We start from the raw sequence: 15,102 nt of genomic DNA, 5'->3' as shown, positions 1-15,102 counted from the left end.
TGATCACATTGTTGTAGAGACCCCTCTCGCACATCTTCGTAATCACAACCTGCTGGATGTTTTTAGAGCACACTGTCTGCCTCCTAGCACTGTGACAAAGAATTCTACAGACATGTGTGAAAAGCTGTCCTTTTGAGAAAAGTGCTTTCGAGTAAGAAGTCAGTGTAATTATAGGACAAAGTAGCACTAGGCTGCTGCCTGTCAGCCAAGAAAATTATCGTTTATGTCAGAGAGATGGAGTAAGGAGGTAAGTGAGTGGGAGATAACCGGAGGAGTTAATCCTGGTGACAATTGCCAAAAGAGTGTGTGTAGGAGGACAGTGGAGGAAGAGTATGGAGGAAGATGCTATTGAATTGAGATAGAGGAAGAAGCCTCAAAAAAGGATGATGAAACTTTGCAGAATCCAAAGAAACAGCAATACTTCATCTTTTCTGTAGGTCCTAATAGGTAGTACCTGTTGGTGTACTTGAATACAGGGAAGGAGCTGATTGTGTACAGAGCCCTGTGGTGTTTGGGGAAGGCTAACTGCAGTTAATAAGCACCCAGAATCATGTTCATAGTAAATAAAGGAGTTTTATGTGAGACTGTCTATGCAGTTTGACGTTAGCCCTCAGTCGCTGGGAGGCACTAGGCAATGAGATTTTTATGAATGTGTCTAATAAAAGGTAGAAAAAGACCTTTCCTATAACAGGCTTCTGGGAATAAATTGAGCGCAGAACAGCACAGAAGAAAAGTGAGAATAAGCAAGTGATACTAATGGGGGGCTAGGTAGCTCGTACTGTTCTGAAGTGCTGTGTTATGGTAGAAATCAGTTATTAACAGGCTGTACAGGTCCTAGTGAAACTGAAGAACTTTTAAAACTATTTACTGTTATTTTTAATTTTGATTCAATTATTACAATCTCAGAGCAAAGCCCGCATGCTGTGCCTTATATCTATTGAGTAAAGCATGAAAGGGATATCTGCAATTAAAGAAACAAATACTCTGCAAGGTGTTTACTATGCACTTTGATAAAATTCACATGATGAAACCTTGTATTGTGCATTCTCTAATCCCACATAATTAGAAAATATAATAAAGATATGCAGTTTAACAATCTTTATTATATTTTATATATGCTTGGCCCTTGCTGACATTTTAATCTTTTACAAAATAAGGCAGGACCTTTAAGAAGAAACCATTTTAACCCAGACAAGGGTACTACTCTACCTGAAAATGTCTTGTTCCAGCTCATGAGTCCGTTGTTGGTCCTCCCGATTCTGCTTTTGCATTTCTTCTTGTTCTTTTGGAGTGAGAGAACTAAGGCCGTCCAAGAGCCACTTTTCTCGTAAGGCCTTTTTCTAATGAAGAAAAATGGAGATAAGTAAGTGCACTTTTAAAGTTGGGCTATTCAGTCATTTATGGTATTTGTCTTGATGCCATAGGCGTGATCCACATTCTTGTGCTGTATGTAGCATAAGTTGACCTCACAGCAATGAGTGCCACTCATTGAGATTGACTTATAATCAAACTCACTGAGTTCCATTTTATTAGTCCACACAACCAATGTGTAGAGGATGGTAGTTGTTACCTATAACGTTATAAGCGGATCCATTTGTGTGTTTGTCCTCAGTAAAGCAAAACAGTTGTATCAAAGCAGGTGTACTCCAACTGGAGTCAGAAGCACTATAGTTTTATTTTGATCGTCCTGATTTCTGGGGTCATGATGTTGCATGAATTATGGGAGGAGGTACAAAAAGTGAAAAGTTCCTGTAAATAAAGTTGTATAGGGAGAAGAGATCTCTAGGAGTTAGTGATGCAATGCTACCTCTGGAATTTACAAGGAGCTTGGGTAATTATTGTAGCGAACTTGCATTTCATCTGGTGAGAAAAGGTGGAACATGGGTTGCTGATGTCTGGTTAGCATTTCAGCACATCTGCTACATATTTAAAACTGCTGTTGTAGGGAAAATCCAGAGCTCATGTATTTAGGTCTTATGTTTAGTGCCTGTGGACTTTTTTCTGTACTGTCATGGCTTATAAATGGGTGTATTGCATGGGTACAGGTGACTAGATCTCTCAGCTGTGTCTTCAAATTCTGAAAAATATGCCTATATCCGCTGATTGCTTCCTACAGCTGCTTTACAATATGAAAGGTGACATCTGAAAGTAATTAGAGCTCTCTAAAATATTCCCAGTGTAAAAATATTATTCATATTTGCAGGTTTGTAAACGGTGCAAACTTTCTTGCACTCTTTTCACTCCCTTTAGTCTAAATCCAGTTGCTGCGTTGGGGAATAAGCGGGAGTCAGGGCTCCTTAGAAAAAGTTTTCCAGCAAGGAAGAAAAGCACACTTAAGTTTTTTAAATAACCATGAGTTTTCCACTTCTAATTTAGATTCTTTGAGCTGTCTGATTTCCATGTTAGATTTTTTTGTTCTTTTCCCCTGTATAGTTTTGTTAATTGTAAGACATAGATGAAGACTAAACTGGATTTTGACTACTGCTGCTTTGAGGCAGAGCTGTGCCCGGCACTGGTGGGAAGGCTGCATTAACCTTGGTGCTGCTTGCACCAGCTGCTAGAAGCCCTGCCTACATCCTGTGTGTTGGGTCACTTCAGTGGTTGTTTCCTACACTTCTCTGTTTATTGTCTCCTTCACTGATGAAGGAGGATGTATGTAGGACTTGATCACAGTTAAATGCAATTTTCCATTTGCTTGATCTGTGACATACAGAATGTGACAGAAACTGTGGTGAAAACAGGCTTGTTGGGAATTCTGTGGCACTCCATGTTATACGTTGCCTTAGCTCTGAGGGACAGTATTCTCTCTCTCAACACTGGATCCTAGGAAATCTGTAGGAAACGCAGGCTGCTCAATACTAATGTCCTGACATGACTGATGTCCTGACTGGATTCTGGCTGTAGGATCACTTGACAGCACTTCCTGACAGTTGATGAAATTAACTCAGATTTTAATAGAATAGCTTTACCTGGTAGTTTTAGCTTTATCAGGTAGATTTAAGTAGCCTGGTCTTGATATAGTTGTAATTGACCACAAAATACTGTTTTCTCAATCTGGGAGAGGAACATAGTTAATAGTCACCTTTCAATTAAGTTGTTTAGGGTTTAATGATAAGTAAGGCTCCTAGAAAAGTGAGATTTCAATGCTGACTGGATCTCAGTTAGTATTGTATTGCTGTCTCCAGAAATCATCTGTAAGTCCTTCTGAGAAGTACAGCAGTGCTGGCACTGTAGACCTCAAAAACTGATAACGTCCATTGAAATCCACAAAATCTTCATGTAGGTATACAGTTAAGCTCAAGAAAACAAACTTCCTAAATATAGGCATAACACAATAGTGTTATTTTTTTTCTTTTTCCTAGAATAGTTTACTGCTACTCCTGATTAAATGCTGTGTAATCTTTCTAATTTAATTAGCTACTTTTGAGAGAATGACACCTTGCATAGTTTGGAAACAGCCTTTGAACAACAAAATGTTTCAAGGCTGCTCCATGGAGATATCAGCACAAACCAGTACAGGAGCAGCCTGGGGCTTTCAAAGGACAGCTTTGAGGCTGTCTGGTTCTTTCTGCTGTCTAGCATTCTCTCCCACTATAAAGCATCTCTAGCTCAGTACTAGATGGTGCAGCTGCTATAGCACGTATATGGAAGCGCTCCCACTTTGCATGAGACTCGGTACATTAAGGGAAAGGGATGCTTATATGCTGTGGCAAGGTAAGAGCCTGGGAATGGCCAGAGTGCTGGAAAGCAATCGCTTCCTTTTGTAGTTCATGGTCACATCAGGAGTACCCTGACAATATTCTGCAAATTCTATGATTAATGTCCTACATACGCTCCAGCTATAACTCCACTGTAATCCTTAACAAGGCTAAACTAACACCAAAAGATTCATCCTTTGCTGGAAGGCACAGGCATATTCAGTCTGTGGATCCTGCTCTCCCAGTGGTACGGCAGTTCACTTTACAGCATGTTGGAAGAATCGTAAATCATTTTCACAGAGGATGTAGTTCAACACCGTTAACTCCTGGAATAAGATGTGTGACCTACAAGGCAGCACTAATAGCGTTCATGTGTGTCAGAAGGAAAAAACTTGAAAAGCTAAACTACATAATGTCTTGGAAAGTGCATGCAAATCATCACTAGGCTTTTCAAGCAACTCTGTGCTTTCACTTGTTGCTTCGGTGGAAAGGATTGCAGGTCGGAAGAAGGATTAGCTGCTGGTGCATCCAGAATTACTTGAGGGTGAAATTTCCTTTGTACGCTCATTTCCCCTTGCAATTCTATGAATCCCTATCCACACAGAAGTCTGTATTTGCTTGCATGTCCTTTATGTGGCAGAAGTGCACATGCAGGGAATAAATATTTCTTCTTCAGTAGTTCCACCGGATAACTAAGACATATTATGATACCTCATCTGCCTCATTCTAATAAGAAGTTATCTTGGGGACAGCAAAGAAAGTAATTGAGAAGCCAGAGCAGAGATTCCTATTTCCAAAATGAAGTTTTTAAAAAATAAAGTAAACAAAAAAACCCAAAGCAAACAAACAAAAAACCCAATGAAAACCAACAAAAAAACCTCCCACAAAACGAAACAACAACCCTTTAATAAACCTGTTACTAAAGGTTATAAATAGGAATGAAGGAAAAAACAAGGAACAGAATAGTGATATCCAGCTACCAGGAACATCTATATGACAGTGAAATTTGCTAACCTGCAATGTTTCCTAAGGGACAGGTGCAAGTTCTGCTGAGTAGGTCACGGGGCTCTAGTTTTCACCATGCACCACTGGTAGGAGACTAAATGAATGAAATCAGCCTGACTTGCTAGTGAAATGAGTTCACAATAAAAAATACTGAAGTGCCTAAATATTTTGGAAGCCTAAATCTGTTTTAAAGTAGTTTCTGTGCTAGATTCTTGTGGTATTTGACTCCATTGAAATACCTGAATTAGTCAGAAGCATAAATGCTCATTAAAGGACAAGGATTCCAGGGCATCAAACAGAGGATGTTCATATAGTAACGTTGCATCTGATATTAAGTGACTTAGTACTCTGTTGGAAAAAGTAGTCTTCATTTTGGATGCTACAAATAGTTAATGATCTGTATGTATTTATACACCATATATATATGAATTTAAATGTATGCTTGATCCCTCTTTGGTAACTGAATAATTTCCTCTGTATGCATAGATGAAAATCTATGATCTAGATTTTAATTTAAAAACTTCTGTATGGTATCTGTGTGATTTTTCTTAGAGCATCCTCTGTCCTCTTCCAAAGGAAGAGAATTTCAGTAGTATTTTTCCAGGACTGTTTTAACTTTTGTAAAATTCCATTAAATATCTTCAGAATACATACAAGGTGGGTATTTGTTTTCTTAACTTTTTATTCCATTGTACCTGTTAACGTTAGCTAAAGGCATGTTTTTTTACTGCCCTAGGACTCTGCACGCAGCAGTAGTGAGGATTAGCTGGTTGTCTAGAACAGATCAGTTTATCCTTCTTACAAAGAAGGGCAAAAGAGTCATCCTGAATTTATAGGTGTGGAAACTTGAAACATAGACTGCAGTACTCCATGTAATCATGTACTAAGCTGGAGGAAGACAGTCACATGTTTGTTGCTTGTTAGTTACAAGACTTGGAAAAGATATTCAGCTTTCTTTTAGACAGGACATTACTCAATTGATAAACCCCATCCTTATGATCGCTACCTTGCAATAAAACCAAAGCATTGGGTGGCTTTTGTGTTGGCTTGCCTAGCCCAGTGAACTAGTTTATCATAACTCTCACTTTTTTGGCTTGCTGCGGAAGAATGTGGATGCAGTCCAGGATCAGGTGTCTGCTTTGAAGAGGAGTTTGCTTTAAATATGCTTCTCCCACATTCGCTCAAGGAGACACGCCACACTCCTGGTATTAGAATAAACTTATCTTTCTTGAAACTGTTTATTCACTCATATAATTAAAAGGGTGTGTAAAATACCAAGTCTTTAAGCATAGATTTTGTCTCATCTCCCTAGATGACGTGTACTACCAAATTAAAATAGACCCTGTAAGACTGATGCTCTTGGATAAAAATCACTGCAATTCCAGGTATCTGCAGAGGTGGATCTTTTGGTTTGTAAGTGATCTGTACTTTGTAACCCGGAGTTTACCAGGCCATATTTCATTACTTTATTTGCAGCATTTACGCCTTTCTTTTTTTTATTAAATATATGGAAAGAAACTTTTTTTTTGTTTTTTTTACCAAGGAGTCATTAAACAAGCTGACAAATGGCTATAGACAAATAAAAACAGGTTACTTTTTTTCCCAGGAAAAAAAGCACAACTAGATCTCATGATTTTGCTGTAAGTGAGGTTGCTGTAGTGGAATTAAGGAGTGAACACACCCAGTCTGAAATGTGAGGCTTAATTTTCATCTGTGAGTTATTCCTGGTTGTGATCTCATTTTATGCCATGAAAGCTATCAAATAACATTAGCTCCTGAGTGTAATTTTTTTCAAAGGGTGATGCTTATTAAAGCCAAATGGAGTCCTGGCAAGACTCCAAAAAGCTGTGAAAATTTGACAGTAAAAGCATGACTTAAATGCATGAAGATTTGCATTCCAAAATCCAAACCCTTTATTCATGCTGAATGACTTGAGGCTATCTTTAGTTACATAAATTCAATACTTTACTAACCTTTAAATGTTGATGTTTCATTTTTTCCTCTTCTACTTTTAGACGTTTCTGTGTAATTTCTTCTTGCAGTTTTCTTTTGTCCTACAAATTAAGAGAACAATGACACTTGTTTAGAGAAATTATTTTTTGCTAAAAAACTTCAGTGTTTTTCAGTAGGGTGAAATCAATTCATGCAAATAGTCTTATTTTAAAGTTTATATGGTGCTCAGGGAGTGAACAGCTCATGTCTTATGCAGGTATGGCTTCCACTACTGTTTCTCTGAGGTATTTTTGAACATGTTAATGACCACAGAGCAAGGATGATCCAAATGAAAAATAACTTATGATTGAGAAGAGTAGGGGAAGAAAACAGGGAGAGAGAACATTTCAGCACAATTGTACTTGCAAAATGAGACTTTCAGGACTGCTGAACTTCAGAAGTAAAAACCTCTAGGGGTGCTGATCTACCATAGTGTTAACATCATCCTTTTTGCTACAGGTTGTAGAAAAAAGGAAACGGGTGAAGGGTTTGAACTCTGGCAGCACTTGGGCCTCTTGTGTCTTTGGATAGCTGCTGTCACGTGGAGTGTCCTTGTAGCACCTCAGTATGAGGCCAAACATTTATTTGGTACTTTGTGTCCTCAGCAGCCAGTGGGAAAGAAATCATGCCAAAGGAAACTAACTTTTACTCTTACAAGCTGTATTAATGGGCTATTCTCTTGGTCAGTCTTAATGCTATACAATCCTGTTATTGGACATGGCAACTTTTGCATTTCTTTCTTGGTATGTTTTAGGGACGTAAATTATCTGCTGTGCTGTGTGAAAGCGTTTACTGACTGGAAGCTAATTTCTCTTTCAAGTAGAGCAGATTATTGATTATTGATTCCCGCTCGGTCCCCATGTGTTGCCAGGTTTAGTCGACAGGTGGCGTCCCTGCCCAAAACAGGGAGGTTGGACTGGATGATCTCTAAGGTCCCTTCCAGCCTATGCCGTTCTATGATTACTGATAGGTTGTGTGCTTTTTTTTTTAAAAAAAAAAAGGAATTTGTTTTCAGCCTAGTTTGATTTAGGAAGGAGTTAAGTTCCTCACAAGCATAGGACGAGACTTGACTTTTCAGCCCACCTGAGGAACCAGCTGTGTGTAAGGAGTATGAAGTCAGTAAGGAAGGGCTGGGTGTAAGGCTGGGAGTTGTTCTCCACTGGATCCTCAGGATCTGGGATTTGGAAACAGGAAGAGCCATAGTATGCTTGGCTGAATCATTTCACTCTTACTGGAAATTAACGGTGGAGCCGTGGGTTGCAGGGATAGGGTAGGAAGTAGAAGAAACCACCCAGCCTTGTGGAGAGAGAGAGCAGGACTCCAGGCTGGCCCCGCCCAGGGCGGCCCCCCGCCCCCCCCAGCCACAACTGGTGGTGTGCTGGGTTTTAGTGGGTGGATCAGTGGCAGCGATCCTGTCTTGCTTGTAGCCTGCAAAGTCCAGTAGCTGCCTGTAAATACTATCTGTACTTCATGCTTTTTCCTTAATGGTGTTTGTCTTTAATACATCAAAGAGAACAGGTAGAGATCTTGCCTCAAGATACGTGCTACCTTTCACCTCTGTAGTGGTTTTTGAGTTTTGTCAATGTTTTTAAATACAGCTAACAAAGATACTGATTTATGATAGCTACAATATGTAACTTTTCTGCAATATCCCTTCTTAGAGATTTTATCCCAGAACTGCTATGCTGGATTTTACTCAGCCAGTCCTGATTTTAGAGACATCTTACACATCTTTTACACCTTTTCTTAATTAGGAAATACTCCTGATCTCATTATATAAATGATTTTTAAATAACCCATCATTAGATGAGCACAGTGTGACAAAGCTTGGTTTGCAGATTTTTATAATTCTTAAGGAAACAGCTTTTTCTCTTTACTCAAGTTCTGATTAAGATTCTTAGCCAGCAAATAACTTTTGCTCGGTTTATGCTATTAAAAAATATTTTAAGCTAATTTAAATATTATTTTTTTGTACGGCTGGAGATGTGTACTGAGAGCTCGGGCACTCTGAAATGAAGTGATACATGGAAATACTGTGGAGAAAGAAACCAGTATAAAGGCACAAATAACTGCATTGTAAATTAACTGTGTAAAGAACCTATTCAGTAATGAAACTTTTGCCTGTTTCTTTTGTTAGAGGTCTATGTTTTTTTGACTTTCAATATTTTTTCTTTTATTTATATCCTTTTGTGTTCTAGCATGTTTTAATTTTGCTGGTTGGTAATAAACATCCATTATACAATTATCCACAGGTTGAAATATATCTAGTCAAAGCAAGCTGAAGATCTAATGCCAGAAGTTAAAGTCAAGGAAGACATACAAACAACCTTTTTGAACCTTGTGTTGCCAGAATATTTTTTAAAACTTGCTAGGATGCTTTCTAGAATGTATTCTGCTATGCTTCATCTGCAAATCGTGTCTCGCTGTACAAAGTTTTGACTATACATCCAATGAATAAATGTTTGTTCTTAGATAGCTAAGGAATCCACATTTCTACTAAACTTCATGTTCTGTTCCTCTAGAAAACTGCCAGGTTACTGGCAGAAGTCTTCCAACCCTCTCTTACTATGTGGTTGTTAATATGGGCAAGATTTACTTTTAATGAAGAAGTACTTTCATTGCTTCCTCCCTGCTGTGCATCAATGTAAGGTAAGACTTGAGCCTTAGTCCCAATTTTCACTCCTACTGAAATGAATGTTTAGAATTGTGTTCTAAACTGGATCTGTCTGAAAGGAAGGGAAACACATCTATGGAGAAGTGTCTTGCCAGGTATCTAATGTGCCAAGTGCACCAGTTTGTGTCAGCGTTCCACTGTGGTGCTAGTGCTGGTGTACTTCTTGGTCCCATGACAGATGTCATGTACTGTCAAAGCCAATGGAGCAGCCAATGTTTTAGCTGATGTGGTTTTTGTTTTCATATAAATTTCCTGAGGTAGTGCTTGGTTGTCAAGGGGTCTAATCTGCAGGTATGGACACTTTGGTCTGATGGCATGAGACTGCATAAATGTCATAATATAAATCTTTAATCACATTTCAAATCTTTCGTCTCTTTTGTTTTCCTATAGAATAGGAGATTTGATGACAAAGGATTAAGTCTAAGGTTCCTCTTCAGTTGTTTAGTCTCAGTATTTGCCACAGTAAATACTTAAAGCTTTTGTATTTTAAGATACAACAGTCTCTCTAATACCTGATTTTTTACTTGTTATACTCTATATACACCAGCAGCAGGTGGAAGCTAAATAACAGAAAAAACCCTGTTATTTTTGCTTTGCTATGTAGAGAAGATATGAAAAAGAATTTGAAAATCCTTCATGGCTCTGTGAAAGCCAGATGCTAGAAGGGAACCAGGCATTTAACAACTGAAACCAATCTGATTTCAGTGCAAGTGTAGATGTTTACTGCTCTGATCGCCCTTTGCTATCCTCTGTTAGATCCCTTCCAAACTCCATCTTGTAGGTAGCACTTGAAATTCCCAGGTAAGCTGCTTGGCTTTAGCCTTCCTAGATCCACTGAGTAACTTGCAGTTGTAATTATAACGTGTTGTTTTCTTACACAACTTTTACTGCAGGTTCTTAAACCTCACTATAGCTTCAATTTATTTAGGGCCTTTCATCTCTCCAGTGCATTATAATAAACACACTGATATGATCCAGATATGATTTCCTATTTACTGTAATGCAAGACACTGGAAGCTGTCACACTTCCTTTAAAAAAATACTTCTCCGGTGTTCATCTGGAGGCAAAGATGAAGCCAGAGGATGAACATATTCCCATATGTTCATAAGAGTCCTCCTCAGGCAAGAGTGCTGCCCCATTCCTCCTGGTAGATGCCAGGAAGTATAAAACATTGCAAGGCCCAGAATTCTCTGGAGCGCCAAAATATTTCTTCTCTTTGAGCCTGTATGCTAGAGACAACGTCGAGGTTATAAATTTGGTTCAAACACCATTGCAGTTAAACAAACAAATAAACATACTCTAAACCCTCTAAAATATTTCAAATTACTTTACTGTGGGCTTGAGTCAGATCTCAAGTAAATACAATAAATGGGCCTTTAAATGTTGGCTTTTATCAGATGTTTTAAATAAAACTCAACCAAATTAAACCCCTGCCTATTCAACTCCTGTAGATTTCCATTTATGCTTTCTCACTTTTAAGGTATTTAGGTATTAATATAATATATTAATCTAAAAAGGTATTTTTAAACTCTCTCCACCATTTATTGAGCCAGTGGTGTTTGTTTTGCAACTAATCTTTCATACTAACAGTATGAAAAAAAAAAACTTTGTTCCCATTTGTTTTTAGAGATTTCCTGTAACAGTGAGTGATCCTTCTGCAGTTTTCCTTTCATCTCAAAAGGCCAACTTTTGTTTAATTCTTTTGTAATTGAACACATTTCAGTGGAGATCAAGTCAGAGGAGAATTTGGATTCAGCCATTTTTGTTATACCAGGTTATATTCCTTTTAAAAATAGCTCAGTAGTTCCTTTAAAACACAATGTATCTTTTGAATCAGATTTCCCTTTAGAAGATAAACTGAAAATGCTTTCTAACATCTTTAGCATAAACTTCACCAAGTCCTTTTTATTTTTTTCCTTTTTATCTTTTTTTCTCTTTCCTTCTGGAAACAAGCAACATTTTTGATTAATCTAACCCTGTCCTTTTTCACTTTTCAGACAGCAATATTTATGATAGATCATTGATAATTCAGAAATTGTATTTAATGCAAAGTGAGAATCTTTCATTTCTCAGTTTTATTGTGAAATGGGAAAATTGATTTGTTCTGGAATTATCTAGCTGCCTTTTGACCTGCTGTCCTTCAGGCAAACATTCAACTGTGTTGATAGTAATATGTATTTTAGACTGTTCAGTAGTGATTTGTACACATACTTTCACTGCTTTGAATTTAATTTGTAAGTACAATACAACCTGTAATAAAGTCAGTACAGGCAACTTTGCTGTCTTAAACCAATAGCTTTTAAATCATAATTAAAAAGTAACAATTTAAAGCAGGCTTAAATCCTGTATTCTGTCCTGGAATAAATCACTCTTCAGAAAACACACAGTAGCTCCTTAACACAATACTACTAAAACTTTTATTTATTTATTCATTTTAAGAGCGAGTTATGACTATAAGCACTTACTGTTATGGCCTGGAATCTTTCTTTCAGCAATTCGGCTTCCTCCATTCTAGAAATCAAAACCAGACAAGTAGTGAAGGAAAACAGAATGAGACCATAAGCAAAAAGGCTTCTGGAGGGGCTACAAAAAAAGCTGAGGTGATTTGATCCAGTTCCAGAGCAGAGAGAAGGCAGAGTTTTTTGACTTGTCAGGAGAGTCCCTGAACAGATGAGCAGATCAGTCCAGACAGACAGATGTAATGAGGGTGTGTAGGAGAGGCAGACGTGGAGAGTGCTGGCATGAGCTGACTGACAAGTTGGAACAGTGGAGCACAAGCCCTTTTCCTTCAGAAGCTGCCAACTCTTTGTTTTAATGTGCTCGGTTAGCGTGCCATTGCTTCTTTAACTGTTAAATGCCCAAAACCCAATCTTCCAGGACCATGGTAGAAGTAAGCTTTTATTATGTCCCTATTTCTCTTTCTTCCCTTTGTGTATGCTTCTGGTGATACACGGACATTTGAAACTTATTAAGTATTCCTATTTCTTATGAAAGGTATTTCACCTGTGTGTTTTAACTTGTGAACTCAGCACTGTAGATGGCTGGGGTTTTTTTTGAGTTGATAGTTTTACCCGAATTTGTTAGAAGAAATTTTTAGAGAAGCTGTATTCTTGACTGGAAGAATATTTTAGAACTGCTAGCCTAAGTAAAATAAACCTTAGGCAATCAAGTCTGTCATTGAATGCAAGTGTTAATCTGTGCAATTAATGGTCAGCTATCTGGGACTCGGGGAAAGCTTTGTCTAAGTAAGGATTTCAGGATCATCATTTCAGTGTTACCAAGATGAGTCTGAAATGCCAGTGGCTCTCACACTGGATTTCCATTCAGCTGACTTAAAGGTTTTTTTGCTGTGGACTTCTGACAAAAACAGCATTATGCTCCTTAAGAGATGGTGTATATTTTGACCTTTCCAATTACAGGAGTGGGAGTCAGCCTTCCAAAATCAATCGAGGAAACTTGCAAAACGAGTGGAACTGCTTCTAGTAAAAGCCAGTTATGGAAAATGTTCTAAGCCAGATAAAGCTGAATTCAAACAGCATGAAGATGTACTTTGAATCTGGAATCCGTTTGTTTCCCTCAGTTTTGTGTAACTTAAGTCTTTGAAAGGACACCAGCAAGAAAGTCAGTCAGCATGTTTGTGTTTTTTCCTGTTAATTCATGGAGATGACTAAACTCAGCAGGATTTGGTGAGGGGGTTTACTTTACATGTCAATACAGTGACCTGAATCTTGGTGGAAAAATAAGGCTCGTTACTATAAAATTCTAAGATGTTACAGAATTGAACATTTGATGGTGAAGTTACATCCTCGTAATTTCATATGAATCAATATTTAATTTAAATTTCCACCTTTTTAGGATGTCATCACTCATCCATACACACATGCAGACTATGCCCTTCCACACTGGGATTAAGGATGCATTAATGTTTTGTTTATACTATGATCCACCCTGAGGTTTTGTTCAAACTTGCAAAACCCCCATGTTTTATTCTCCATCAAAGATTATTATTATTAATTTTAAAATATTAATATATGCTTTATTTGGTCAGCACCTGAAATTAAAAAAATTACCACATAAAAGTAAATATGAAGTTCAAAGGCAAGTGTACTGAGGTATATCAAGAGACAGATTACATGGGAATTTACGTGTGTTTAGTTTATGGATTGGAGAGTAAATTCAACCACCTCATTGAATTAAACATATTCTTGCTGCAGAAGGCAATAGAGAGACAGCCTTTCCATTTAATCTTGCATAAATTAGTATAGCCTGCCCTATTTTATTTCAAAAAAACCTCCAAACTTATTTCATCTTTGTCTTTTGTGAAAGTGATTTTAAAATTTAGGTGTATGTGGACTTCAAAGTGTTTAAAAATATTAAAAGCAGCAAATGATTACATCAGAAATAAGGGAGTCACTTTTGGGCAAGAGTTTCTACTCTGATATAAATTGGATTTGATTCTCAATCAATGGAGAAACGAGGTCGATATTTCAAGTTCAATGGGATTACATCACTTTGAATTTTTGTGATCTAAATATTCTCCTAACATTACGCTCCAAAATTATATAAAAGCTTTTAAAATCATTAGTTGTGGATGTTATATATTTGCACACTAGAAAAGTATTTAACTTGTCTTTACCTAATCTAAACTCGTAGTAAATGGAAGTAACCTGAAGATGTTTTCTAAAATATTGCTTCCCTTTTTAAGTAACCATTATTAAGAAAGTATTTAAGGCCCACTTTAAACATTTTAAAATTTGAAAATCACATATATTCCCTTCTTAGCAGGATCTGTTGTTCAGTCAATAGATTGTTTTCCAGTTATCTTAATCCTATTCTAAATGGGATTTATGTGCAGAAGAAATGGACCAGCTGTCATTTTGTCTGCCCCTTAAGCCTGCTTCACCAATAGGAGTTTCTGTGGTGTTATAAGGTTAGGTCAGTGAATTTGCACAGCTGTGCTTTTAGTTTGCAGGATTCTTGGAACAAGGTTTTTCAGAACTTGCCTGTCAGAAATATATCCAGAGGAAACTACCTACCTATTCTGCAAATTTAAGGGGGAGGAGGAGGGAGGTAACTTTTAGAAGAATGGTATATTAGGCTATGTTTCTGTAACTGGCAACAGTATATTTTTGTTTTGGTAGAACAGATTCCACAGCTTAAGCAGAAAATGTTTGTTGTATCACACAATGAGTCATACAGGTTGGATTTTTTTGGCTTCCCTTCTTCCTTGGTTAATTGCCATTTTGCATTGGGTACGTAATGTAAGAGCAGTAATGAGAATCTAAAGCACAGGGTGAAAGAGTTGCATTACAAAGTCTTACAGAAAAGTGGGTGGGAATTTAGAAGAATGCAATTTGCTGAACCAAAATCTAGAAGTAGGACCCCAGAAGCACTTTGACAGCTGGAAATACAAGTTCTGTTATCCATTTCTGGGGCAAAGTCTGAGGACTGGCATAGAGAAATCCTGTCTCTTCAGAACTGCAGTACTTGTTCCTGGCCATACTCTACAAACAAAGCTATCCTCAGTCCGACTCTTACTTACTGCACTGGGATTTCTTCTGAAACAAATAATTAACTGAAGGTACTACATATACAGGGAGTTACAGGTTATTGTAGTTGCAAACAATTGCTTCTAAGGCGAAACATCTCATTAAAGGAGCAAGCAGCTTTCACTTTTTGAAAAAGTGAATTTCAAGGGAATGGAGTTGATCAGGTTGTTATCAGTCGAAAAC

The 15,102-nt window shown here is 37.6% G+C and overlaps 1 protein-coding gene across 1 annotated transcript in view; it reads right to left on the bottom strand.

The window, feature by feature from the left end:
- The window catches only part of PALMD (palmdelphin), a 27,931-nt gene extending 15,804 nt beyond the window's left edge, over positions 1–12,127 (bottom strand). Inside the window, exons 1-3 of the mRNA XM_009878514.1 lie at positions 11,836–12,127; positions 6,677–6,757; positions 1,210–1,340 (exon numbers count right to left, since the gene is read on the bottom strand). Of these exons, the coding sequence (XP_009876816.1) occupies positions 1,210–1,340; positions 6,677–6,757; positions 11,836–11,880 (257 nt within the window). The 5' untranslated portion in view covers positions 11,881–12,127. The remainder of the gene's footprint in view (positions 1–1,209; positions 1,341–6,676; positions 6,758–11,835) is intronic.
- Positions 12,128–15,102: the final 2,975 nt, after the last annotated feature.

The sequence above is a fragment of the Apaloderma vittatum genome, unplaced genomic scaffold (genome assembly GCF_000703405.1).
Source record: "Apaloderma vittatum isolate BGI_N311 unplaced genomic scaffold, ASM70340v1 scaffold13091, whole genome shotgun sequence".
NCBI lineage: Eukaryota > Metazoa > Chordata > Aves > Trogoniformes > Trogonidae > Apaloderma > Apaloderma vittatum.
This window is presented reverse-complemented; position numbering and strand designations above follow the sequence as displayed.